General features: G+C 54.1%; 1 protein-coding gene across 3 annotated transcripts in view; it reads left to right on the top strand.

Moving 5' to 3' along the window:
* The window catches only part of CPNE2 (copine 2), a 54,477-nt gene that overhangs the window by 1,178 nt on the left and 28,681 nt on the right, over window positions 1–24,618 (top strand). Inside the window, exons 1-4 of one of the 3 annotated variants that reach the window (XM_051629375.1) lie at window positions 4,231–4,293; window positions 10,889–11,085; window positions 17,828–18,007; window positions 21,800–21,874. In XM_051629375.1, the coding sequence (XP_051485335.1) occupies window positions 10,918–11,085; window positions 17,828–18,007; window positions 21,800–21,874 (423 nt within the window). In that variant the 5' untranslated portion in view covers window positions 4,231–4,293; window positions 10,889–10,917. Of the gene's footprint in view, window positions 1–4,230; window positions 4,294–10,324; window positions 10,341–10,888; window positions 11,086–17,827; window positions 18,008–21,799; window positions 21,875–24,618 lie in introns of those variants that run through there. The other 2 variants (XM_051629373.1, XM_051629374.1) reach the window with 2 other exon arrangements.

Genomic DNA, 24,618 nt, shown 5'->3' with positions numbered 1-24,618 from the left:
CGCAGATCTGAAGCCTCCTGGAGGTGCACTTGAATCTTGCTGGAGAAGCTGGAGTCAGAATTAGACTGTTGCGAGCAGAGCCCAGGGGTGCTCAGGTCTGATATTGCTGATCTGTCGGTACTGGGGGCTTTGGTGGTGGTGTGGGACAGCACTGTGCTTTTCTGGGGTCAGAAAATGTTTTATTAGGGGCCAGAGATCACGTCCCATTGTGGGGCAGAGAGGGAAGAAGGCTGGGAATAAACACTTCGGGCATGTGGAAAGGATCTGTTTTGAAGAACTGAGTTGGTGGGAGATGTTTCCCTGGAGTTGTGTCAGGGAAGTGCTTCATTTGCTTTGGTTACTGCTTTGTGATAGCCTGGGGCAGACATTTTCTGGTGATGTGTCTTTGTGTTTCTCTGCTGTTGCCTCTGGAGCATCCTAGCTGGGATAATGTGGAGGGAAGGCATGCAGTAAGGCTTCCAGGTGTCGCCCAAAGTGCCCCTGCCTATGGTGTCAGCAGCTCCCAGCGCTTGCCCTGGGCAACCAGGCAGTCCTGGAGCTGCTCTCCCAGAGCCTAGCATCCCTCAGCACCCTGGGGAAGGGGTTTGCTGGCAGCCTGCCCCCACCAACACCACCAGCAGGACCTGCTTGGTCTGGTCACAGTTTGCATCCTGTATGACCGCTGGTGCTCAAGACCCTGGCTGTGATGCCTCTCTCTCCCTGCTGCCTCTCTGAGCTCAGTCTAGAGAGAAATGAGAACACCTAGATCTGGACCACCATGTTGTGCCCTGGAGACATCCTTCCTCCTGGGGTCTGTGCTGGCGGACAAGGGACCTTGTGCCAGTTCCTCACAAGCTTGTGAAGCTGTTGCTTGTGGGGCTTCAGGGGACCTTGGTGCCTGGCCAGTCTATGCTAGAGCACCAGGGTTTCCAGTGTGGAAAAACCCTCTTAGGTAAAGTTCAGGTGCTGGAGCTGAGCTGTGGGTGAAGATGCCCTAGGGGGATGTCTCTGCCATCCTCTCTGTTCATCTCCCAGTGATCCAGCTCCCTGGCCTCACAACAGTGGGATTACGTGGTGCTGGAGCAGCCACTAGCTACCCTGTGGTTTCTTTCCCAGTCTGCCCAGTTGTATACTGGAACTGTGTTGGCTTTGTTTGCCTTTTAGCAGTCTGGGTGTGTGCTGGGAGGAGTCTGAGAGGAGTAACTCCTGCTCCCGTTACCCCAGGTGGGAAGAGTTTCCCACTGACTTCAGTGGAACCTCTGCCCAGGAAGGCTGGCCCGAGCCGCCCGCGCGCCCTCAATCAGGGCTTGTTCTGCGGGAGCCGTCGGTGCCGAGAACGTCAGACCTGGTGAAGTGATGAAAAAGCATCGTTTGCAGTCTGCTGTCCTGGTCAGGGGTTCCAGCTCTCATAAGGAGCTCTTTGTGTGAGAGCCTTGGCTTGCGTTCAGCGGCAGGCTGGGGGGAAAGGAAAAGGTAAATGTTCTGGCACCGTGGAGTAGCCAGGTGTTGGGAACGGTGCTCCTGACAGGATGCAAAACCTCAAGGTGGCATGAAAAAAATGAATGGAACTCTCTTTCCCCCTCCAGATCTTACAGTTTGTCTTTAAAACCTCTGTAAAATATTTGTTGAGTAAGCTGAGTCATCACTTTTTGCTGCTTTGGCTCAGTTTCCTGGCTGCTGGCTTTGTGAGGTTACTGCTTCAGATCACAGGAGCAGGGGAAAAAGTAACTCCCGGGAACTCAGGTGAGCTTGGGGATCATAACAATATTGTTAAATTCTCAAGAACACAAACAAGTGTGGTATTGAGCACAAAGGTCTCCACTTGTTGTTTGCCTGCTGCTTCAGCTGAGGCTTTGGGTTTGGGAGCTGTCAGACATTCTGCCTTTAGCCAGCAGGAAAAAGCTCATGTCTCAAATACTTGCCTGTTCCCCAGCCCTGGATTTTCCATCATCACTGAGTTCCAGAAGCTGAGGATTCAGGAAAAAACAGGAGCTGTTGTGAGGCTGGTTTTAAAAATGAGACAAGCTGGGAACACAAGTTTTGTTGTTGAGCAGCAAGCCCAGGGCTACACAGGCATTTAAACTGAGTTTCCGTTCCTTCCAGTGGTGTCTAAAGCTGTTGGGAGGGGGTCAGGAATATATCAGGTGTAATCCTCGTTGTAGCTGCCACATTTTGTTGTCTGAGCAGCCTAGGGATCAGATCAGGAGAGCCAAATCTCAGATGGAATCTTGCCAGGGATGTAAAGAGCAATAAAAAAAGCTTCTATAGGTATGTTGGGGATAAAAGGACAACCAAGGAAAAGCCCTCCTGAAGGAAACAGGAGACCTAGCTATGCAGGATATTGAGAAGCCTGAGGTTTTCAAGAACTTCTTTGCATGAGTCTTCTCTGGCAAGTGCTCCAGCCTCATTGCAAAGGCTACAGCAGATGAAAGCAGGGACTGGGAGAATGAAGCCCCCCCACTGCAGGAGAAGCACAGTTTCATCATCATCTAAAGAACCTGAAGGGGCACAAGTCTATGGGAAATGATGGGGTCCATCCACAGGTCCTGAGGGAGCTGGCAGATGCAGTTGCTGAGCCTCTGTCCATCACATCTGAGAGGTCGTGGCAGTCTGATGAGGTTCCCAGATTGGAAAAAAGGGAACATAGCCCATGTTTTTAAAAAGGGGAAAAAGGAAGACCCAAGAGCTCCAGGCTGGTCAGTCTCACCTCTGCCCAGCATGATTCTGGAGCAGATCCTCCTGGAAAATCTGCTAAGGCACATGGGAAATAAGGAGGTGATTGGTGACAGCCAACATGGCTTCACTAAGGGCAAGTCATGCCTGACCAATCTGGTGGCCTTCTGTGACAAGGCTACAGAGATGGTGGATGGTGGCAGAGCAACTGATGTCATCTACCTGGATTTGTGCAAGGTGTTTGACACTGTCCCACATGACATCCTGGTCTGCAAACTGACAAGACATGGATTTGACAGATGGATCACTCAGTGGGTAAGAAATAGGCTGGATGGCCCCACCCAGAGAGTTGTGGTCAATGGTTCAGTGTCTCAGTGGAGGCAGGTGATGAGTGGTTTCCCTCAGGGGTCAGTATTGGGACCAGTGCTGTTTAACATCTTTGTTGGATACATGGACAGTAGGATTGAGTGTCTCCTCAGCAGGTTTGCTGATGATACCAAGCTGTGTGGTGTGGTTGACACCCTAAGGGAAGGGAGGCCACCAGAGGGACCTTGACAGGCTGGAGAGGTGGGCATTGCCAACCTCATGAAGTTCAATGAGGCCAAGTGCAGGGTCCTGCCCCTGGGTTGGCACAACCCCAGGCACAAATCCAGGCTGGGGGGAGAATGGCTGGAGAGCAGCCCTGAGGAGAAGGACTTGGGGTGGGAGGAGATGAGAAGCTGGACATGAGCAGCCAGTGAGTGCTGAGCGTTGCACGGAATTGCCTGGTAATGGATGTGTATGTTCTCAGGGAAGGGCTCTGAAGCTCTGGCTGCCGTGGGGATGAGATGGACCTGCACTGCACGCTTGTCCTCCCTGGGGGCTGCTGCTGGGACCTCTCTGACACGCGGGGCCGGGCTGTGCGGGGCCGGGCTGTGCGGGGCCGGGCTGTGCGGCTCGGCTGCCCCCGGGGGCCGCGGCTGCGCGCTGTTCTGCCCGGCCCCTCGCTGGCCCCTGCTCATCCCTGCGCAGCCGGCGCGGAGCGTCTGCGCGCCGAGGAGCAGACGCGGGTTTGGGAGCAGGGCACTGCCGTGGGCACGGGACGTGCGGGACATGCAGGGAGTGCGGGACGTGCAGGGAGTGCGGGACATGCAGGGAGTGCGGGACATGCAGGGAGTGCGGGACATGCAGGAAGCTCGGGACATGCAGGGAGTGCGGGACATGCAGGAAGCTCAGGACATGCAGGGAGTGCGGGACATGCAGGGAGTGCGGGACATGCGGGGAGCACGGGACATGCAGGAAGCACGGGACATGCAGCAGTGCTGGGCTCTGCCTCCTGCAGAGGCTGCCGGGCTGCAGTTGTCTGGCAGCAGCCATCAGAGCCCGTCTGTTTGCTCTCCGCTTTAGAGGCAATACTTCGTTGCGTGTTTTGCCACGTTCTGGTCTCCGAGCGCTCCCAACACACAGTCCAGCAGCTCCTTGGGCCCTGCCCTTCACGTCACCCTCGGGCCGGGTGCGGAGCAGCGGGTTTTGCTTTCGCTTGCCCGCCCGGAGCCCTTCGCCTTCCCCCTCGGAAGCGGCGTCCCCTGCGCGCCGGGCCCTGCCCTGCCCTGCCCTCCGCAGCTCTCGGCTCTGCGGCTCCTCGGGGCTCGTGATTTCTGGGTGAGTGGCTTTAGCTGCTGTGGGGACAGTGCAGTGACACCTCAGGCTTCGTGCCGAGTGGGCTGGAGAAGGCATGCTGCTGCCCTTCGGCCCCGGTGCCAGGGCCAGCTCTTCCTGGGTCGGTGCCGGAAGGACAGGAAGGTTTTTGGTTTTAGTGCCGTGTCCCTGGAGTCCCAAGATCTCCAGTTTCGGTGTCTCTGTTGGTGTGAGTCCCTCTGCCCGGGCATGGGTCCTGCTGGTCAGTGACCCTGCAGCCCCTACAGCCATGTCCCTACAGCTGGAGGACTGGCCTCCCCCCAGAGGGCCGCTGGCACGGGTACAGGGTGCAGGGGCTCTTGCTGTCCCCCATGTCCTTGTCCCAGCACAAGCCACAGGGCGGCTGCCCAGGGCAGAGAAGCCCCCAGGACCTCCAGTTTCTGCTTGGCTGCAGGAACAGCCAGGGGAACAGGTTCAGGTGGTCCCATGGGGACAAATGGGGGGACCCTGAGCTGCCTGGGCTCAGGGCTGGACAGGGGACATGCTTTGAGCTGGCTTTTCAGGTGTTGGGTGTTTTAAAAACAAGACGAGCACTGACCAGCTCGGTGCTTTATGGGCAGCACAGGGAGGCCCTGTGCTCCTGGGCCTGGGCCAGGGGAACGTTACTCCATCCATCCAGCTTCTTCAGAGCATCTTCCCTTGTTCCAGCTGCCTCCAGCCCTCTTCATGGTCTGAAATCCCAACAGGAGGTGGGCAGCCTTGACTTGAACCCCCGAGTGGGGGTGAGGGGGAACAACACAGAGCAGCTTTGCCCAAGCTGGTCTGTAGAAAGCAGGGAAGGGTGGCCCTGTCCTCTCCAGCCTTGGTGGGATGGCTGCATGCCACAGCTGAGGTCAGGGCCACAGAGAGAACTCCTCTGTTCTCTGCCAGAGTGATGAGCCAGCAGTAATGATGTCTCCTGATCCCCTTTCCCCTCAGGGCCTCACATACATCAGCAGGTGTGGTTACACTGGTGCTGCAGTGCCATAGATGATGCTGCTGTGGGACCTGTCACTGCCCCGACTCTGCAGAGCACTGGGGAGGCTGATGCTCCAGCACCTTCGTATGGATGGAGAGTTGTCCCTGTGTGTTCCACAGGATGCCCTGGGATATGGCAGTCAGGAAGGGGTTGCTCCTGTCCCCCAGCCTGGCCCCTGCCCACTGGCTGCTGGGTCAAGCTGAGGCTGGGGCTGGGCTCTCAGGGGGTGTCCCTGGGACACCCAGCAGTGGCACCCATAGGTGGGACAGGCTGTGTCACAGCTCCTCTTCTCCCACCATGTGGCTCCTTCAAGCCAGCCAGCTGCCTGGGGGTGTCTGGAGGCAGGGCTGCAGTGTCCCCTCTGCAGGGAGCAAAGGTGGCTTCACCCAGGAGATCCCCATGACAAGGGACCACTGGGAAGTCCCTGGGAGGTTTTATGACTGTTGTGTGTTCCCTTTCACCTGCCTCTCATCCTAGACAGGGAAGCAGAGGCTGTCCCACTCTCTTGGCCCTCCCTGATCTTGCTAAGAAGGACAATTTGCCCATCCTTGGGAACCCCAAGGAGTTGGTGGTGCTGCTGGCTGGGCCCCCCAGCTCCTTGCAAACACCCTACATGCCAAAGCCAACCATCCCCATGCTAATGGATTTAGAGCTCTCCGACCACCAAAGAGATGTTGAACCCTTTCCTGGACCATTAAAGCTGCCTGTTGCTTCTCTCTCCCCTGAAATCAGTTCCTTTATCTCTCACCTAGTGGCTTGGTACCATATTAGAGCAAAGTGGAGAAGGCAGCAAGATGCCAGCGAGGGGACATCTCACCCCACTGAGTGCCTCATTCCACCAAAGACCTCTTGGAAGTGCCTGAACACGAGAAGTGCTGCTGGGATGGACTTGTGTTCAGTGCATTGGCCTGGGACTCTGGCTCATCCTCCCTTTCTGCCTCAGTTTCCCCCTTGGGCTTTTATCCCTGTTCCCTGCATGAACCACAGGACTTGGGAAGACTCCCATGCTTTTCCCAGTGTGTTGTCTGGGAGGTTGTGGTTTCTGAGGCGGCTGGGCATGGCTGCCCTTCTTGGTGCAGCATCTTCTGGTGCTGGCTGGGAAGTGGGGACGGAGTCTTTCTGGAGTGAAGCCCCTTTGGGGTCTAGTTCTGGTGCCATGGGGTTTTCCCTGGGGTTTTCCTGTCTTTTGTTACTCCCAGGACACCTCAGGTGATTTTGCATGCTCTGCTGACCATCATCACCCACTAGAGAAGTCTGTCTGGGTTCTGCCCACATTCCGGTGGGTGCAGCTGCTTGGGGTCTTGGCCAGCAGGGCCAAGGAGGGCTCTGTCTCCACTGGCACTCAACCCTGCCAAGGTCTGGGGGCTCTCCTGGTCAGAGGTCTGAGAGGAGCTGGGTGCTGTGGGTGACTGTTGCCTGGGCAAGAAGGGAAGAAGCAGCCGCTGTCACAGCGAGGTGGCCCAGCCATGTCACACCTCACCTGGGAGAGGGTTTCACAAGAAACCAGGCTGTGGGCAGGAGCAGCCTTACCTGGTGGAGCAGCATCAGGCTCAGTTTCCATCAGGAAGGGTTTGTTTGTTGGGGAAATCTCTTAATTCAGTTGTCCTGAAGCCCTTTTTCCTGCTGCAACAGGCCCCACAGTATCAGCACCGTCCCCTTGGCTCCTGCCAACAGGCAGGGCTGTGGGCTGGAGTGCCAGCCTGGAAACCAGAGCCTGGCCTGGGCATCCCCCTCTGCTGCATCCATCCCAAATCGCCGGGAACTGGGAGAACTGGAGCTCAGCCCCAGCCCTGTTGCCTGTGTTGGGATGCTGGGAGGAGCATGTAGCCTTTCCCAGCCTGGCAGGAGCCCTGAGGATCCTCTGATGGCCACGAGTACCCAGGGTACATCCTGCAGGGAGTTCCCAGGTGCCAGTGTCCCTCTTTCTGCCTCCCGGGGTGGCTGGGCACGTGGGGCCAGGGCTGTGGTGATGGGACATGCAAGGGAACACAGCAGGGAAGGAGGCTGTGTGTGAAGACCAGGTACAGGCTGGTGAATCCACTGGGTTTCCTAGGGGAGACAGAGAGGAAAACAGCTTTGTTTGGCAAAATGACTATGGAGATGAGTGTGTTTGGTGACAGGGGAGGAAAGGGGCTGGTGTGGGGTTTGATGCCATGGGGAGCTGTCTTGGGCTGTCGTCAGGGTGGCTTCTCATGGTGTCTCCAGCTCCATGTGTGCTGCCTTTCTGCTGCTCGGGGTGTCTCTTTGCTGTGTCCTCCTGCTCCTGTCCTTTGCCTCAAGCTTCTGACAACCCATTTACACCTGCTCTTCATTCTCCCTCGGATACTGCTGCGTCTCCTCTGCCTGTGAGCTCCCATATGTGCTTTTGGGAACCCAAATGTACCTCTTTGAGTCTCATCCCTTTTTTCCCTTCCAGAATGGAAATTTGCTCCTACAGTTGCAGTAGATTGTAGTGAGGCAACCAGAGTGGGCAAACTGAGTGACAGGTGACTTCTGTGGGCTATTACAGACACCACAGCTTATCCCAGAGAAAGAGAGGGACGTTCCCGGGAGGGACCCAGAGAGACTTTGCATGGGATCCCTGGTGGATATCAGTACTTCTGGGGCTGTTTCAAATATGCCTGGTATTCCCTGTGAAAATAAATCTGATTTCCTTTAAGAGAGATCACTGAAGTTTGACAGCACTAGTAGCATTTTCAGGGCTCTTCCCTGTTCCCCCTTTGGCCGTGCCCTCCTGGGGGAGCGTGCGGGCCGAGCCCAGGGGCTGGGGCACAGGCGATGTGCAGTGCGTCGAGAGGATGTTTTGGTGCCTGCCAGCCCTGGGAAAAAGCTCTTTCCACGGAGTCATTTGCTGCCACTGCTTTTTGTGAGACAGCGCTGAGATCTGGGGGGAAGGGGAGATGGAAAAACCCTGCCCAGATCTCCAGCAGGACCAGGGCTGCGCCAGCACAGCTGCCCCGTGTTTGCTTTTCGGAGGGAGCAGCAGACAGGCAGCAGCATAAATAGAACAGCCTGGCTATTTTAAGACATCGATTACATGATCTGTGCATTAAAGAAAGGAAAGAAGTAAAATATTCCTTTTAGCTGCAACTGGCAACGTGGGCTCGAGAGGAGCAGAGGCAGCTCCAGCAGGGATGGGCATTTTGGAGCCATCACCCCAGTGGCCTCGATTGCTTCACGGTGAATAAGCCAGGAGGACTTTTTCTTCTGCATCTGTTTCTCTTCCAAATTGTGGTAGATGAATGGTTGCCCATGCATGCCACTGTTTGGGTGTCCCACTGCCACCATTGGGGTGTACCACTGCCAGTTTTGGTGTCTTGCTGCTGTGGATGGGGAGTGACACCATGAGACAGTCTTGGTCCAGGCCAGGGGAAGCTGCTGGTGGAAGGGACATGGGTGCTCTTTCAGTGATGTGTACATGTGTGAGCAGCCCAGGATGGGGATTTTCTTCTTCTGGGGATCTTTCTGGGTTCCTGTGAAGCTGAAATGATTGCACCTCTCTTGCCCTGAGCAGTGGGCTATGATAATTCATAGAATCACAGGCTGGTTTGGGTTGGAAGGGACCTTAAAGATCATCTAGTTCCAACCCCCTGCACGGGCAGGGACACCTCCCACCAGCCCAGGCTGCTCCAAGCCCCATCCAACCTGCCCTTCAACACTGCCAGGGATGGGGCAGCCACAGCTTCCCTGGGCAACATGGGTCACACTGCTCCCCCTCATCCTATCACTACAAGCCCTTGAAAAAAAGCCCTCTCCAGCTTTCCTGTAGACTACAACTGCCTGAGTGTGACCATCTAGCCAGTTCCTTACCCACCAACCGGATCATCTGTCAAGTCCGTGTCTCCGATTAAGAAACAAGGATGTTGTGCAGGACCATGCGAAAGGCTTTGAACAACAAAGACTGCAGTGACTGTTGAGGGTTAAAATCCAGCTTGTTTTGGGTGCCTTAGCACCAAGCAGAGATCTTGGCAGGCAGGAGAGGAGGGCTTGGAGGCTTGGAAGTGGGAGCAGTGTTCCTCTCAGCTGGGGCCAGGCTCTGTCTCCCAGCCGTGCTGGGGTCTCCCATCCCTGTCCCCCATCCCAGCTGGAGAAGCTGCAATGGAAGAGGGCAGCAGCCCTGCTCCCAGCCCAGCTTGTGCCTGGGAAAAACAAACAGATAATATGAATTGGGGTTCAACACCAAACAGCAGCAGGTGGCTTATCAGGGTGGAGGAGGCAGATGTTTGGGGTTCTCAGATAAAGTGGATGAGCCAGGAGCCACTCTTGAAAAAGAGGAGGAAAGGTACTGAAAGCAGCTGCTGAAAAGAGCTCTCTCTGCTAGCAACCCCAGCCACAAAGGTTTATTAGTATAAATGAGTCTAAAAGTGCTTTTTGTTCTCTTTCTTCCCCCGTTTCCTTCTCTCTGTTGAAGATCTTTGGTGGTTTTTGCCAAGTAAATTGCACATCAGATGGCAAAGCTGTGGTGTGGGGCTGGGGATCTGCACTAGTACTGGTGTAAAGCACATTCAGGACTGCAAAATGGTTTTGGGAGTGGATGTTTGGTGAGCTCTTCTTATGACCAAGGGATTTTATCAAGGCCCTGTCAATCATCCCATGCACCAGGTCACACAGAGGTTGTCATGACTGGCTTCTTCGTCAGTGAACCAACTGGTGTTGGTCTCACCCCTTTCCCTATGGCAGTTTGGGGGGCAGAGCTCAAGTTCAGCCCTTGTAGCTTAGATCCATAGTCCATGGCTTGGGACCAGCCAGACCATGACCAATTTTCATAGAATCACAGATTAGTTTGGGTTGGAAGGGACCTTTGCAGGCCCATCCAGTCCAACCCCCTGCAGTAAACAGGGTCATCTTCAACCAGAGCAGGTCGCTCAGAGCCCTGTCCAACCTGACCTGGAATGTTTCCATGGATGAGGCTTCTACCACCTCTCTGGGCAACCTGGGCCAGTGTCTCACCAGCCTCATAATGAAGAATTTCTTCCTTACATGTAGTCTGACTCTCCCCTCTTTCAGTTTCAGACCATCCCCCTGGTCACATCACTGCAGGCTCTGCTGAAAGGTCTGTCTCTGTCTCTCTTATTGTCTTTCTTTAAGTATTGAAAGCCTCCACTAAGGTCTCCCTGGAGCCTTCTCCAGGCTGGACAAGCCCAGCTCCCTCAGCCTGTCCTCACAGGAGAGGTGCTCCAGCCCTCTGGTCATTTTTATAGCCTCCTCTGGACTCACACCAACAAGTCCATGTCTTTCATGCTGAAAGATAGTGTAGAAGTGTAGTTCCTCCCCATGAAAACCTTCAGCCTGCTGGAAGAAGAGGCTGGGGACCCCCCAGCTCCGTTGTGGGGTGCAAGCAGAAGATGTTACCTTTCCTTGAAATTCTTCATTATGGAGCAAACCCAAGGTGGGCTGTAGGTGCTCTGCTGGGCTCCCACTCATTGTGTCTGCCTGGAGTGGTGGCCACGTGGGGATGATGACTGGGCAGGGAGACTTGGCTTTGAAGCCAGCCCCAGAACTTCTGGATGTGGTCCCTCTGTCTGTGCCCGACCCTCTGGCACCACCGGTGTTCTCTGCCTTTCTACTTGCACTGAGGTTTCTCTCCCTTCTGTCCCACAGAGTGCCCGGAGCTGCTGTCCCTGGGGTTCATGGCGTACACGGTGCCCCCCGTGCCAGCGGGGCCCGTGGGCTCCCAGTGCTGTGTCTGCAGGGTCGAGTTGTCTGTCTGTGGCCAGAACCTTCTGGACAGGGATGTCACTTCCAAATCCGACCCCTTCTGCGTCCTCTTCATGGAAGTCAACGGGAAGTGGGTGGAGGTAAGTCCTGGAGTTGTGTGGGTTTCCTCCTCCCGTGGTTTGCCTGAGCTGGTGTTTCCTCCCTCTGTGCTCCACGACAAGGCTGATCCTCGTTCTTCCCTGAGCAAAAGTGGAAGTTCCTCTGCTCTCCCCAGGCTGGGTGTGTGGTGCCAGTGTGTTCGTTATGCTGTGTTTTCCAACTCATCCTTTCCCCGTGGGTGCTCTCTGCTTCATGTTGGGGGTTAGATATAACTGCAGATCTCAAGATGCCCACCTCTGGCAAGGCCCATGGCAGGCGTGACAGCATCTTGCCACCTTCAGAATGGTCCCAGCCCCTTCTCAGTTTACTATAACCAGGAGATGCTTCAGATTTGGGTGCCTGAAGTGCTGCTGCCACATCACAGCTCGATGTCATGAGGTTCTGCTTGCAACAGGGCATGTTTCTAGGTGTGTCAGGCTGGTTCTTGGCTCCTGCATTGCACAGGGAGCTGGTCTGTGGCTTTGCTTGAAGAATTACTCTTTCTGGGGCCAGGAGTGTGCTGCACGTTTGCAGGTGACACCAGGCTGAGTGGTGTGGTTGGTTTGCTGGAGGAACAGGATGCCATCCAGAGAGATCGTGGCAGGAGTGGGCCCATAGGAACCTCGTGATACTTGACAAGGCCAAGTGCAAGGTCCTGTGCCTGGGTCAGGGCAAGCCCCAGTATCTGCACAAACTGGGCAGCAAAGGGATGGAGAACAGCCCTATGGAGAAGGACATGGGGGTACTGGTGGGTGACAAATTGGACATGAGCTGGCAATGTGTGCTGGCAGGCCAGAAACTAACTGTGTCCTGGGCTGCAACAAAAGCAGCAGGGCCAGTGGGGATTCTGCCCCTCTGGTGAGACCCCCCTGCAGGGCTGGGTCCAGTTCTGGGATCCCCAACACAAGAAGGACATGGAGCTCCTGGAGAGAGTCCAGAGGAGGCCACAGAGATGATCCCAGGGCTGGAGCAGCTCTGTTCTGGAGACAGCCTGGGAGAGTTGGGGTGTTCAGCCCGGAGAAGAGAAGGCTCCAGGGAGACCTTAGAGCAGCTTCCAGGGCCTGAAGGGGCTCCAGGAAAGCTGGGGAGGGACTTGGGACAAGGGCAGGGGCTGATGGGATGAGGGGGGATGGTTTTAAACCAAAAGAGGGGAGATTGAGGTTGAATACAAGAAATGTTTTATGATGAGAGTGGTGAGAGCCTGGCCCAGGTTGCCCAGGGAGGCTGTGGCTGCCCCATCCCTGGCAGTGTTGAAGGGCAGGTTGGATGGGGCTTGGAGCAGCCTGGGCTGGTGGGAGGGGTCCCTGCCCATGCAGGGGGTTGGGACTAGATGATCTTGAAGGTCCCTTCCAACCCAAACCATCCTGTGATCCTGTGACTCTCCCTCTGGCCAGCACTGGGTGTCCCAGGAGCCCCAGGCAGCCCTCTGAGCAGAGGTGTAGGTGCTGCAGCCCGTGGCAGGGCACACAGGAGCACACTCCACGCTCCCCAGCTGGGTGGCAGGTCTTTATTGTCCTTCTCCACACAAAGGAGCCAAGAGCTGCATTCATGTCCTCAGCCTCCCTGCCCACTCCAGCACAAGCTTCCTCCAGGGCAGGACTCTGCTGAGAAAAGGCTTTTTGAGAACAGAAGGACTTTCACCAACCCAGTGGTGGAGGCAGTGGGTGAACACAACGTAAATGTGTCCTCTCCAGGTGCCAACAGTGCACAGGGAGCCCTTGGGTGTTGTTCCCAGCCCTTGGCTTCAGCAGGACGAGGCTGCTGGAGCACCAGGGAACTGACCCTCAGCAGATGCTTGAGTTATTTCATGACATCAGTGAAATGTTGGCTTGATCCCCAAAGCTTGCTGCCCAGCATGCCCACCAGCTGGATGTTGTAAAAAATCCCCCTCCTGCAGGGAGGGGGCCCTGGGAAGTGGGTCTGTGCCAGCTGCTGGTGCCCCATTGCATGACCTTGGTCAACCCCAGCAGTGCTGCCCCCATGGCAGGAGATTCCCACTTGGATAGGTCTCCCAGGCCCAACTCAGGCTGGTTTTCCCGTTGTGCTGTGCACAGAGTGGACCAGGAACTTCTAAAGATTATTTTCGTGGGGCTTTATTGACTGTTCAGCACCTCACGTGGAGGAGCTGTAGTTGTCATCTCCTTCTGTGGCAGATTGAGTTGGGCAAGATGCCTTCTATGAGGAAACTGGTGTCATGATTCCAGACTCCAGGGTCTGTGCAAGAGCTTTTAGCTCCATGGCCAAGAAAAAAACTTTAGCTACAGGGGGAAAGACTCTGGGCTACGACAGCTGGAGAAAAAAGCAGAGATTTAATTTTATAACTGCAGCTGGAGATAGTGTCAGGTCCTTTTTTGGTTGGTCTGGAAGGGAGCAGATAAGCAGAGCATGGGGTGTGATGGATGGACACAGGCACTGACAAACCAAGCCAAGCAAAAGTTTCCTCAGTTCATGGGAAATGAGGTGGTCTTGAATTCCAGATGCTTGGACTAGTTGGGCCAAGGATCCAAGAGTCCTGTGAGGAGAGGCTGAGGGAACTGGGAGTGTTTAGTTTGAAGAAGAGGAGGCTGAGGGGAGACCTCATTGCTCTCTACAACTACCTGAAAGGAGGTTGTAGGGAGGTGGGAGTTGGGCTCTTCTCCCAAGTGAATAAGGACAGGACCAGAGTAAATGGCCTGAAGCTGCTCCAGGGGAGGTTTAGGCTGGATATTAGAAGGAATTTCTTTACCCAAAGAGTGGTTGGACAGTGGCACAGGCTGCCCAGGGAGGTGGTGGAGTCACCATCCCTGGAAGTGTTGAAAAGAAATAGAGATGTGGTGCTGAGGGACATGATTTAAGCACTGAAGGGGTAGATGAGGTTATGGTTGGTAGAATTAGGTTATGGTTGGACTTGATGATCTTCGAGGTCTTTTTCAACCACGATGGTGCTGTGGTTCTGAGCTGCTGAGTCTATGGGCATCACCTGAAGTGTCCTGCAGCTGGTCTCCTCGCTGTCCATGGGGAGGTAGACACCTTACCTCACCCTGACCTGCAGTTTCCTTTGTTCAGCAGCCTGGATGAGACTCATGAGCTTTCCAATGGTGGGTGTCAGCTCTCTGACCTGACTCTACTTTTCAGGAATTTCTGTCAGCAGCTCCTCAGTTCCAGCAGTTTGGATCCAGGAATTTGTCCGTTGGGTTTGGGGTTTTTTTTAGCTTTTCCTCTGCTATTTTTAGCTTCTCTCTTGATTGCCATGGTGGGCAGTGCCCATCAGCCCTGAGCAGCAGATTCTTGGTGCTTCACTGTGGTGGTTTCAGTGGAGGTCAGTGTGTTGATGGAGCTGGGACAAGGTGTGGTGTCCTCTCATGCCATGGAGCTGGCCCTGGGCTCCCTGGTCCTCCAGCAGGGACTGAGACCCTCCTGTGGAGGGTGGGTTTTGGCTGTGGCTGGGTGCAGAGAGGGCCAGGAGAGGTGGGCTCACCCTGGGAGCCTTGCTGGCTGGGATGCTTGGTGAACCACAGTGCAGAGGTACCTGGGAGTGCTGGCAATGTCCTGCATGGATTTTGGTCACATGCCCCTCACGTCAGAGGAACCTCTCTGTCTGAAAGCAGTGGCCTTAATCACATAGCTGAGACGTAGGGGATGGATGGGGACAGCAGCAGCTCAGCAGTGTGTACCCGTCCCTCCACACTGCCCTCCAGCCCAGCTTAGTAACACATCCCATCCTGGCTCAGGAGGAGGGTCTCCTCCTCCAGGACCAGTCCCCCAGCAGTGGTGGGACCAGTGCCTGCACTGGGCAGCAGGGCTACAGCATCAACTAGTGCCAATTTCTGCTTCTTTTCTTTCTAGCTGTCACATTTGTTCTCAAATACAATTATTTTGTCTTGCTGAGCTTCACAGGAATTAAAAAAATCTTTGTAAATCAGCTTGGAGTGGGTGGGGGAGGGAGGGACGATAAACCAGATGAAGATAGGTGACGTTTTCATGTTCTGCCCCATGGCACCATCTCACAGGAGGTACAAGGCACTGGCCTGTGGTGCTGGGAGCAGGGACACAGGACTCAGCTGTGCTGCTGAGTTGTCCTGCTGGCCCCATGTGTCACCACAAGCTTTCCATGGCACTGGGGTGAGCATCTCCCAGTGTTGGAGCACCAAGCATCTCCACGTGCTGGGGGTGCTTGAAGGTCTCTCATCAACCTCCCTTTGGACACTGGAGGACTCAGCAACTGCATTCATGGAACACAAGGGCTTTCACTGGAGATTATTTCCCTTTTTTGTGCTTGATTTGTAATACCAAGACTCTTACCCAAACAGATCCCTTTAATCAGCCTTGTTGCTTCTTAAAAACTCTCGTGCTTTTCTGCTCTTGGGTGGCAAAGCCACCTCCTGCTCTTCACGGGGAAGGTGAACCCGTAAGGGCTGGGGTGAAGGGCAAGGCAGGAGCTGTTGGAGGTGGTATGGAGAGGCCTTGTATGTGGTGCTCATTGCAAGGTGACTGATGCTCATCAAACCAGAGACCATGATGAGCACCATCTGAGTGTGCAGCAGTCAGCTGGGGCTTGTGGTCTTGTTGGGCTTCCCCCTGACGAGGCAGGACAGGAAACACTTGGTTTCATCTGGGTGTTGAAGGAAGCCCCATCACTCTGGAGGCTTACAGCTCAGGACGTGTTGGTTGGATTTTTCTTCCCCTTCTTTGGGCCATCCTTTCCAGGGCAAAGCTGCAGGTGGGGCCTCAAGTTGTCTCCTTCAATCTGGTGCCTGGGAGTGAGGGGACTGGTTTCCCTTGGTCCCCAGCTTCCCAGTAGGGACATGGAACTAGCTAAAATCCACCTCTGTTACCTGCACAGTCTTGTCTCCTAGTCTTAAAAGGGGATTTGAGCTGCTGAAAAAGGCTGAGGGAGTTGGGGCTGTTCACCCTGGAGAAGGCTCTGAGGGGACTTTCTTGGGGCCTTTCAGGAGGAGGGTCTCCTCCTGAAAAGGGGACATTAAAGGGGAACAATAAGAGGGATGGGGACAGACGTTTAGCAGGGCCTGTAGTGATAGGACTGTGGGTGATGGTTTGAAACTGAAAGAGAGAAGATTTAGAGTAAGTCTAAGGAAAAACAATTTCACCCTGAAGCTGGTGAGACACTGGCCCAGGTTACCAAGAGAGGTGGGAGATACCCCATCCCTGGAAACATTCCAGCTCAGGATGCATGGGGCTCTGAGCAACCTGGTCTGGTTGAAGATGTCCCTGCTCACTGCAGGGGGTTGGACTGGATGGGCTGTACCCTTCCCACCCAAAGTGTGCCGTGTTCATGACTGTAAATCAGGCAGAGCTGGTGGCTGCTCCTGCCCAGCAGGGAGGGCAGCAGAGGACAGGTCCATGTGGCAGCCCTGGTGGGACTCCCCACGGTGCAGCAGCTGCTGCTCTGGGCTCACAGCAGCAACTGGAGTCGGGGCTGGGCAGTTCAGACAGTCTAAGTGACCAACCTCAGATCCCTGTGATAGCTGGTGTACCTGGCAGACCCACCATGTTTCCTCCAGAACCTGCCTCCTCTGCTGAATGAGTTTCCTTGGGATTCATGTATGTCCTTGCCTGCCTTTCTTTCTTTCTTTCTTTCTTTGAAGAAAGGAAGGAAGCACCAGCCAGGAAGCACCTTTATCCCCCCAGCCCTCCTGTCCTCACAGTTACACAGTCTGGGACCGAAGCTCTGTTACTGGAGGGCAGTGTCCTGCCATCTCCAGCCTGGATGTCCCCAGGATAGTTTCTTTTTGGCTGGCACAAGGGCTTTCTGCCTGCCTGTCCTCTGCTGTGTTGGAAACCCACAGTCCAGCTGCCTGCCAAGTTTCCTCTGCTCTTGGCTGCTCTTGGCTGCAGAGCACTGTGGTGCTTCCCCTCCAACAGCAGGTTCCTCACCCACCTCCCAGTTCCCATCACTTGCCCTTCCAAGCCTTTTGAGGACATAATTTCTTCCAGCCTGTCTGCAATAGCTCCGGATGACAAAGTCCCTTGAAGTCTTGTCTTCTGGGTCCTTCCAGCCTCTTGTTTCTCCTGAATCTTGATGCTATCTGTGAAAAATGGCCTGTGGTGGTTTGGGTTTTTTTTTCTTCTTTTTTTTTCCATGGATAGCCAAGAAAGAAGAAACCATGTGGATATTGTGGTTTGAGGTCTAGAGGGAAATGCCAAAGGGTTGCTGTTCTGGCTCATGACAGGTTTTCTTGTTTGCTTGTCCTTGGCATTACAGTGGTGAGGATTACAGTGCTTGAGGATCAGAGGTGTGTGAGAGTTTCAGCTCCTTGGATAAGAGGGCCTAGAAGCAAAAGAAGTGGCTCTGGCTGCAAGGAGCCTTGGCTGTTGGGTGGGATGGGCTTGTAGAGTCATCAAATACTTTTTGTTGGAAAAGATCTTTAAGATCATCTAATCCAGCTCTGCCAAGTCCTGTGCTCACCCATCTCCCTCAGCACCACATCTACACAGCTTTGAAATCCCTCCAGGGATGGGGACTCCAGCACTGCCCTGGGAAAAGGGAACTTGCACAGCCCTGTCAACCCTGTCCTCAGGGATGCAGCTCTGCAGGAGGGGCTGGAACTCCTTTAGATGGATCCCATCTTCTACACCAGGTATTTCTCCTGCTCTTAGGGGAGCTCTGCTGAGTGAGTGCCTGGTGCTCTTGCTCTCTGAGGGTCACAGCAGGGTTTCTGGGTGGCTCTGGCTGAAGTCAGAGAAGAGATGTGGCAGTGACAAAGAAGCAAGGTGCCTAAATGCCTCTTGTTCTTTTCTCTGCAGCTCGACAGGACAGAGACAGCTGTGAACAACCTCAACCCAGCTTTTGCCAAGAAGTTCATTGTTGACTACCACTTTGAAGAAGTGCAGAAGCTCAAGTTTGCCCTGTTTGACCAGGACAAGTCGAGCATGCAGCTGTATGAGCATGACTTCCTGGGTGAATTCTCCTGCACCCTGGGCATGGTGAGTCTCTGAGGTCCCTGCAGCTTGCTGTCCTCCAGGAAAGGGACCCCACATCACATCAAGGACAAGGGGGTCCCTAGTGTATCTACTGTAAGGTTTGCTGGGGCCTTCCTGGCAAACCTAATGTAATTTGCTGGTCACACTTCAACTGGTGAGGTTGAACTGTTCCCTAACAAGGTCTCTGTTTCTTTTGGAAAGCTTTGTCATTGCTGTTGTGTAGCAAATCATCTCCTTCTGTAGCATGTTGCTGCAGGAATGTGTCTTTTGCTTTTCCTGTGGAAAACTTTTCAGGACCTCATCTGGGATATTGTGTCTAGTTCTGGGCTCCCCAGCTGCAGAGGGACAGGGATCTTCTGGAAAGAGTCCAATGAAAGCTGCAAGGATGATGAAGGGACTGGAACACCTGCCTGATGAGGAAAGGCTGAGAGACCTGGGGCTGTTCAGTCTGGAAAAGAGAAGACTAAGAGGGGACCTGATTAATGTCTATAAATACTTGCAGGGTGGGTGTCAAGAATGGGCCAGTGTCTGTTCAGTGGTGCCTGTGACAGGACGAGGGGAAATGGCACCAAGTGACCACACAGGAAGTTCCACCTCAACATGAGGAGAAACTTCTTTGCTGTGAGGGTGACAGAGCCCTGGGACAGGCTGCCCAGAGAGGCTGTGGAGTCTCCTTCTCTGGAGACTTCCAAGCCTCATCTGGACACATTCCTGTGTGACCTGCCCTGGGTGTTCCTGCTGCAGCAGGGGGGTTGGACTCAATGATCTCCAGAGGTCCCTCCCAACCCCTCTGATTCTATGATTCTGTGATTTATAAGCCTTTGGGAGGTGTTTGCATTCATGAGTCCAGACCCTTTTAGAAGCTGGCAGCTGTTCTGCAACTGTCTTTGTCCTCTGAGCTTGCTCTGACTCAGAGGCAGGGAATGAGGGAGATTTTTACCATTCTTTTGCAGCATCCGGCTGCTCAGGGCTGCTGTGGGACCTGGCATGGGCTGGGAGAAACCATCTGTGTGCTTGGAGCTGGGAAGCAGGGGGAACAGACACTGGTGTGTCAGCATGGCCAGCCAGCCCCCACCAAAACCCATGGGGAGCCTCCAGTGGATCATCCTCCTGGTGGATGCTGTTGCTTTACTACTCAAACTGGTGGCCCTGCACAGGATGTGGGGCATGGGGGACCTTGCTCTTGCCAACTCAAGAGCTTGATGTGTTAGAAGAGCAGTGACATTTCCCAGGTTTGAGCGTTTGGGAAGTGCTCTGTGATGACCTGATTCTGCTCCTGCAGAAGTGAAGGGATGGTGCAGGCAGCAGCCCAGGCCAGTGTTGGGTGGTTTAGACCAAACCCATCCTTTACTGTTTGTTCTGTTTCTGAAACTCAGCCACCTGTGGTGTGGGGCAGTTCAGCAAGACTTGTTGTGAAGGTCACAGTCTAGGTGGAAGCTGCAGGCAGAGAATTTATGGACACAAGGAACCAGAGCTGAAATCTTACTGTCCCTAAGTCCAGGGCTCTTCAGAAATCCAGGGCTCTGCAGGCTCATGACAAAGAACATTATCCGTGGGCACTGGGGAGGAAGGTGGAAGAATCTGACCTATCTCCTCCTGCTTCTTGGCTCTCAAAGAGGAGCCCAGCCCTTTCTGGTGCTTTGAAACGTGATGAATTCAGAGCCTGACCCTGGACAGGCCACCCTGTGGTGTGGTACTGCTGGGCATGGGCAGCTCTTGGCAGGTCTAACAATCAAGGTGCTTGCTCAGAATGGGTGATGGTAGAGTCATGGTGGCTGCTGGGCCTGGTCTGGTTCTAGCCATGGCTGGTGTTCTTAGTCCTTCAGGAAAAGAGAGCTCTGAACTTCTGTAATGTCATGACAGTGTTTATAGTCCACAGAAGACACCTTGCCTTAGGTGTGTACCCAGTTTTTAATGAGTTTTTGCAGCAGTTCCCATGTGAGCTATTTGGTGACCTTTAGTCCACAACAAGACACCAGCTTGGAGTGGAGGAATCTTCTAATTTTCCCTTTGTTTCTGAAATTCTCTGTTAGCCTCCTCTCCCCATGACCAGCAGGGACTTGCAGCACATCCTGGTCACGGGGTGGAAGTGGAGCTGGGGTGGAGATGGGTGCAGCAGGGCTGATGGGGGTTGGTGGGTGGGGGTTTTCTGATAGCTGGGTTGTGTCTGGTGAGATGTTTTCATCAGCCTGCCCAGTTTTGAGGCATGAGGAGCTCTCAGAAGGGAAGCAGAGTGGCCATGGGCAGCACCAACCACAGGGTGAGCGTCTGACTTTTCAGTCCTGGGTTTGCATCAGAGCCCTGTCCAATTAGCCACATTCATTCTTGCAGCTGATGAGCTCTGTGGTAAGATTTCAAAGGCAGGTTGGGTCGTTGCAGGCCTGTAGTGACCTCTGTGCAGGAGGAGATGCAGCGGGGATCAGATTGAAGCTGGAGGTGTCCCTGGTTTCTGCTCTCCAGGGCTGTCAGGAGACTTCCCAGCCCTTGGACAGTGTGGCAGAACCATCCAGCTGTGCTGCATGGTGCTCCTCAGCCTGTTAGGATCAAAGGCACCAGGACGAGACTCCAAACCCCCATGGGAAGGAAGGGGATTTGCCTTGAAATTGCAAGGATCATGGAACAGTTTGGGTGGGAAGGGACCTTTACAGGCCCATCCAGTCCAACCCCCTGCAGTGAGCAGGGACACCAGAGCAGGTTGCTGAGAACCCTGTCCAACCTGATCTTGAATGGTTCCAGGGATGGGGTGTCTCCCACCTCTCTGGGCAACCTGGGCCAGTGTCTCACCAGCCTTGTTGTAAAATTGTCTTCCTAACATCGTCTGACCCTTCCCTCTTTCAGTTTCAAACCATCACTACTGCTACAGACCCTGCTGAGAAGTCTGTCCCCATCTTTCTTTAAGTCCCCTTTAAGTATTGAAAGGCCCCAAGAAGGTCTCCCTGGAGAGAGGAGAACATTTCTGGGGCCCAGTGGGAGGAACCCAAGCATGGCTGGGTGACCTGGATGGCAGGAGCAGCAAGTGAAGCTGTTACATGACATGGGTTTTTAGATGGTTATTATTATTTTCTGACCATGTGATGTGAGGCCAAAGGTGGAGACAGAAGGAGGGATGGGACTGCAGTTTTTAACCTCCCACCACTAGATTACCAAGGGAGGAGAGCACAGCTACTTCCAGCAGGTCACTGGACCTCAAGTGTGGGCATCTACACTGTGGGGAAAACTTATGGGATCCCCAGGTCAGGTCTGAATGTGACTGAAACTCAGTGAGCTGGGAAAAACCTCAAGAGGTGTAGTTCAACTCCCAGATTGTCCTGTCCTGCCTCTTACAAGCCAGAAGTGAAGAAGGGACATGCCTTGGGGGTGCTGACCCCTGTGCCTTGCTTGGCAGCAGGTCTGCAGGGAGTCCAGGATGATGCTGGGGGGCATCATCCAGCTTGTAATCAGATTTGTCCATGGAGACGTGGCCTGGGAGCAAGCTGCTGTGGGGTTATGTTAGAGGTGTTTCAAAAGGGATCTGACAGGTTGAGTTGTGCTTTTGCTGGGGAGAAATCACAGACCTTCAGCTGTGTAAGGTCCCACTGACCAGCTCCATGCCAAGAGCTGGTCCCTGGGTCCCACCTGGCACTGTCTCTGCTGGTGCTGCCCTGCCCCCCACAGGCTCGGGGGACAGGGGTGAGATTCAGTGTCACCATCATCCCTCATGATGTTTGTCTTCTACCATGAGCAATGATCAGTTGCTCATCAGTCTGCTCCTTATGACTTGTACAGTCACGATTTCATTTGCTTTGGCTTTTCTAGATTGTCTCCAGCAAGAAAATCACAAGGACCCTCCTCCTGGGGAACGGGAAGCCAGCTGGGAAAGGGATGATAACGGTACAGTCACTCCTTTACCTTCACCTCCTGAGCATGGAAAGGTGGACAATAACCTGGGGACCAGGAGACTGGGCTTCATCTCTTGAGCATTTTCCCCTTTATCTCTGATTTTCTTGCCCACTCTGGTTTGTCTGGGAGATGGTTTCTTTGGGGCAGGGCCCATCATGCCTGGTGTCCAGCCCTGGGAGTCTTCAACCTCTGCTTTGGTTTCTGAAATAAGAAAAAATCTGAAGCTAGAGAAGCACAAAAGAAATCTGTGGTTCTGCTGTTTGTTAATGGGTTTGAGATGCCTGCTCAGCCCCCCCCCCTAGAGCAGCAAGAGGCAGGAAGGCTGGTCCCTGTGCCAGGAGGGATGGTTTGGTTTGCGGGAAGCGGGCGGGAGCTGATCCATAGCAACAACTCCCATAGCAACAGCTGCTGCTCCTGATGCAGACCCCTCTGGGCAGCAGCCTTCCCGCTGAAGATCACTTCAGTGACTGGATTTTTTTACACAGAAAAGACTAAATTGAGGTGCTTTTCCTTCCTGTCACATCTCCCATCCTCTTTGGATCTCTCTGCATTACGGGTTTTGCAAGATGTGCAGCCAGGCAGCAAAGGTGTGGAAGAAAAGCTGGCAAGGGGTTAAACTTCCATCAGGTTTAAAAGCACTTGGAAGGGTCTCAAAGCCCAGGACAACTCCACCACTGTGTGCTCTGGAAGCTGGGAAGATGCTGCCAGCTTTTTGCTCTTAATTGCTGCAGCTCATCTTTAAAAGCAAGACAAAAAGCTGCGGTGAAGTTCTCAAGTGGTGCCTGATGCCCTGTGCTGCCCTCAACACCATGTCCAACATGTGAGCAGGAAGAGCTGGACCAGATGAAAAATTTCCAGTCATGTTCGAGGGCTGTATGTTTTAAAAAAGGGGAGGTCCCAATCTGTCACTAATGTGTCATTAAAAATCAAGGAGGCTGAGATGTCTGCTTCATTGGTGCCATGTTTTTTATTCTGGTCCTGGAGTGGTGATGACAACAGGGCCATGTGTGGTGGGCACCTCTCTTCACTGCTTGGCATGGCATTGGAGCACAGGCTGTGGACACCAGCCAAGGAGCAGGCTTCTGCTGTGGGCTCACTGATAAAACACATGGAGCTGGGAGGCAAACCCTGCCTTCCTCAGCCCCCTCCCCTTCAGTTTTACCCAAGTATCTTCTTTCTTACCAGAGATGCCAGAGGGGTGGATGTGGCAGAAGAGCCTTGGCTGGCTGAATGGGATGGCATGGGGGTCCCTAGGTTTGAAGAGGTGGAGAAAACCCCAGAGTGAGCCCCTGTGTTTGTAGAAATCAATCCTGAGACCTTGCCACACACCTCTGCTGGGCACAGCATGGGGGTGTTGTTTGTGTCCATGAGGAGATGCCACCAGCAGTGGCACAAAGACATCCCTGGCTTGTCTGCACGGTCTGGCTTTTCTGTAGCTCTAAAACGCTGGGCACCAACTGCATGTGGTTTTGTGGACATCAACAAAGGGCAAGTTTCCTCTTCTTCCCTTCAGCTCCTCTTCCTCACGCTGCTTTTGGTGGCCAGACGTCCTCCCCGAGGAACAGGGAGCAGAACACCAGTGCTGGGGCTTTGCAGAAGGTGATAGTGGTAGGACAAGGGGTGATGGTTTTAAACTGAGAGAGGGGAGATTTAGGTGAGATATTGGGAAGAAATCCTTCACTGTAAGGGTGGTGAGGAACTGGGATGGGTTGCCCAGGGAGGTTGTTGATGCCCCATCCCTGGAGGTTTTTAAGGCCAGGTTGGAGGAGGTTTTGTGCAGCCTGGTCTAGTGGGAGGGTTCCCTGCTCATGGCAGGGGGGTTGGAGCTTGGTGACCTTTAAGGTCCCTTCCAACCTTAATGATTCTATGATTCCCTTGCTTTCTGCCCATTTCCCTAAAAGCCTTGTTGTGGGGAGCTCCAGCAATGGACAGGCAGTTGGCCAGGCTTGGGAGCAGCAGATGTGGAGACAATGTCCACGCTGTGCTCCTGGCTGTGCTGGGGCTGGATCCTGCTCTGGGGAGTGGAGCAGGGAGAGGTGGGGAGCAGATACTTGGGCAGAACACAGCCTAGAGGAAAAACATACAAGTGATTCAGAAAAGGGCTGGTAAAAGAAGTGAATAAATGTGGCTTTTTGTTACAAACATTCCCTTTCTTCAAATACCAAGAGACTGATCAGACCACAATCCAGACAAAACCAGCCCACTGGTTCCTGGCAGCAGAAGCCCTTCTGGAGCCTGTGTGAATAAAGTCTCTTAACTGAGGTAGCTGAAGTAATCCAGGCTGCTTAGGAGCCCCATCCTTGGGGCCATCTCATCAGGTGATGGTGTAGATGTGGCTCGAGTCCTTGGTGCATCTGCCCCAAGGGATGGGACATTGGGTCTGTGCCATGCCAGCCTGGGACACGGAGGACAAGGTGGCACATCTGGCTGGCAAGGCTTTTTGTGGCTCCTTCTTCCTCATGGCTTGGTCCATGGAGGCTTTAGCAGGTCCCAGTGTGTGAAAAGCCACCTGAGCCCACCTCAGGTGTGACACCCAAGAAAGGGGATGAGTTTGTTCCCAGAAGCTTCATTTTAGATCTCATGGCACAGGGATGGGAAGAAGCTGCTCAGGCTGTCCTGGCTCCTCATTCTCCCTTCAGGTTGTCCATTCAAGAGGTTTAATGGTACCTAGTGACTCCCAGCACTGCGAATCGATGGGTTCCACCTGGACCCAGCCCTGAGGATGAGGCTGTGGA

The sequence above is a fragment of the Apus apus genome, chromosome 11, assembly GCF_020740795.1.
Source record: "Apus apus isolate bApuApu2 chromosome 11, bApuApu2.pri.cur, whole genome shotgun sequence".
NCBI lineage: Eukaryota > Metazoa > Chordata > Aves > Apodiformes > Apodidae > Apus > Apus apus.
Note: the sequence above shows the minus strand (reverse complement) of the source record. Positions and strands in the feature narration are given on the sequence as shown.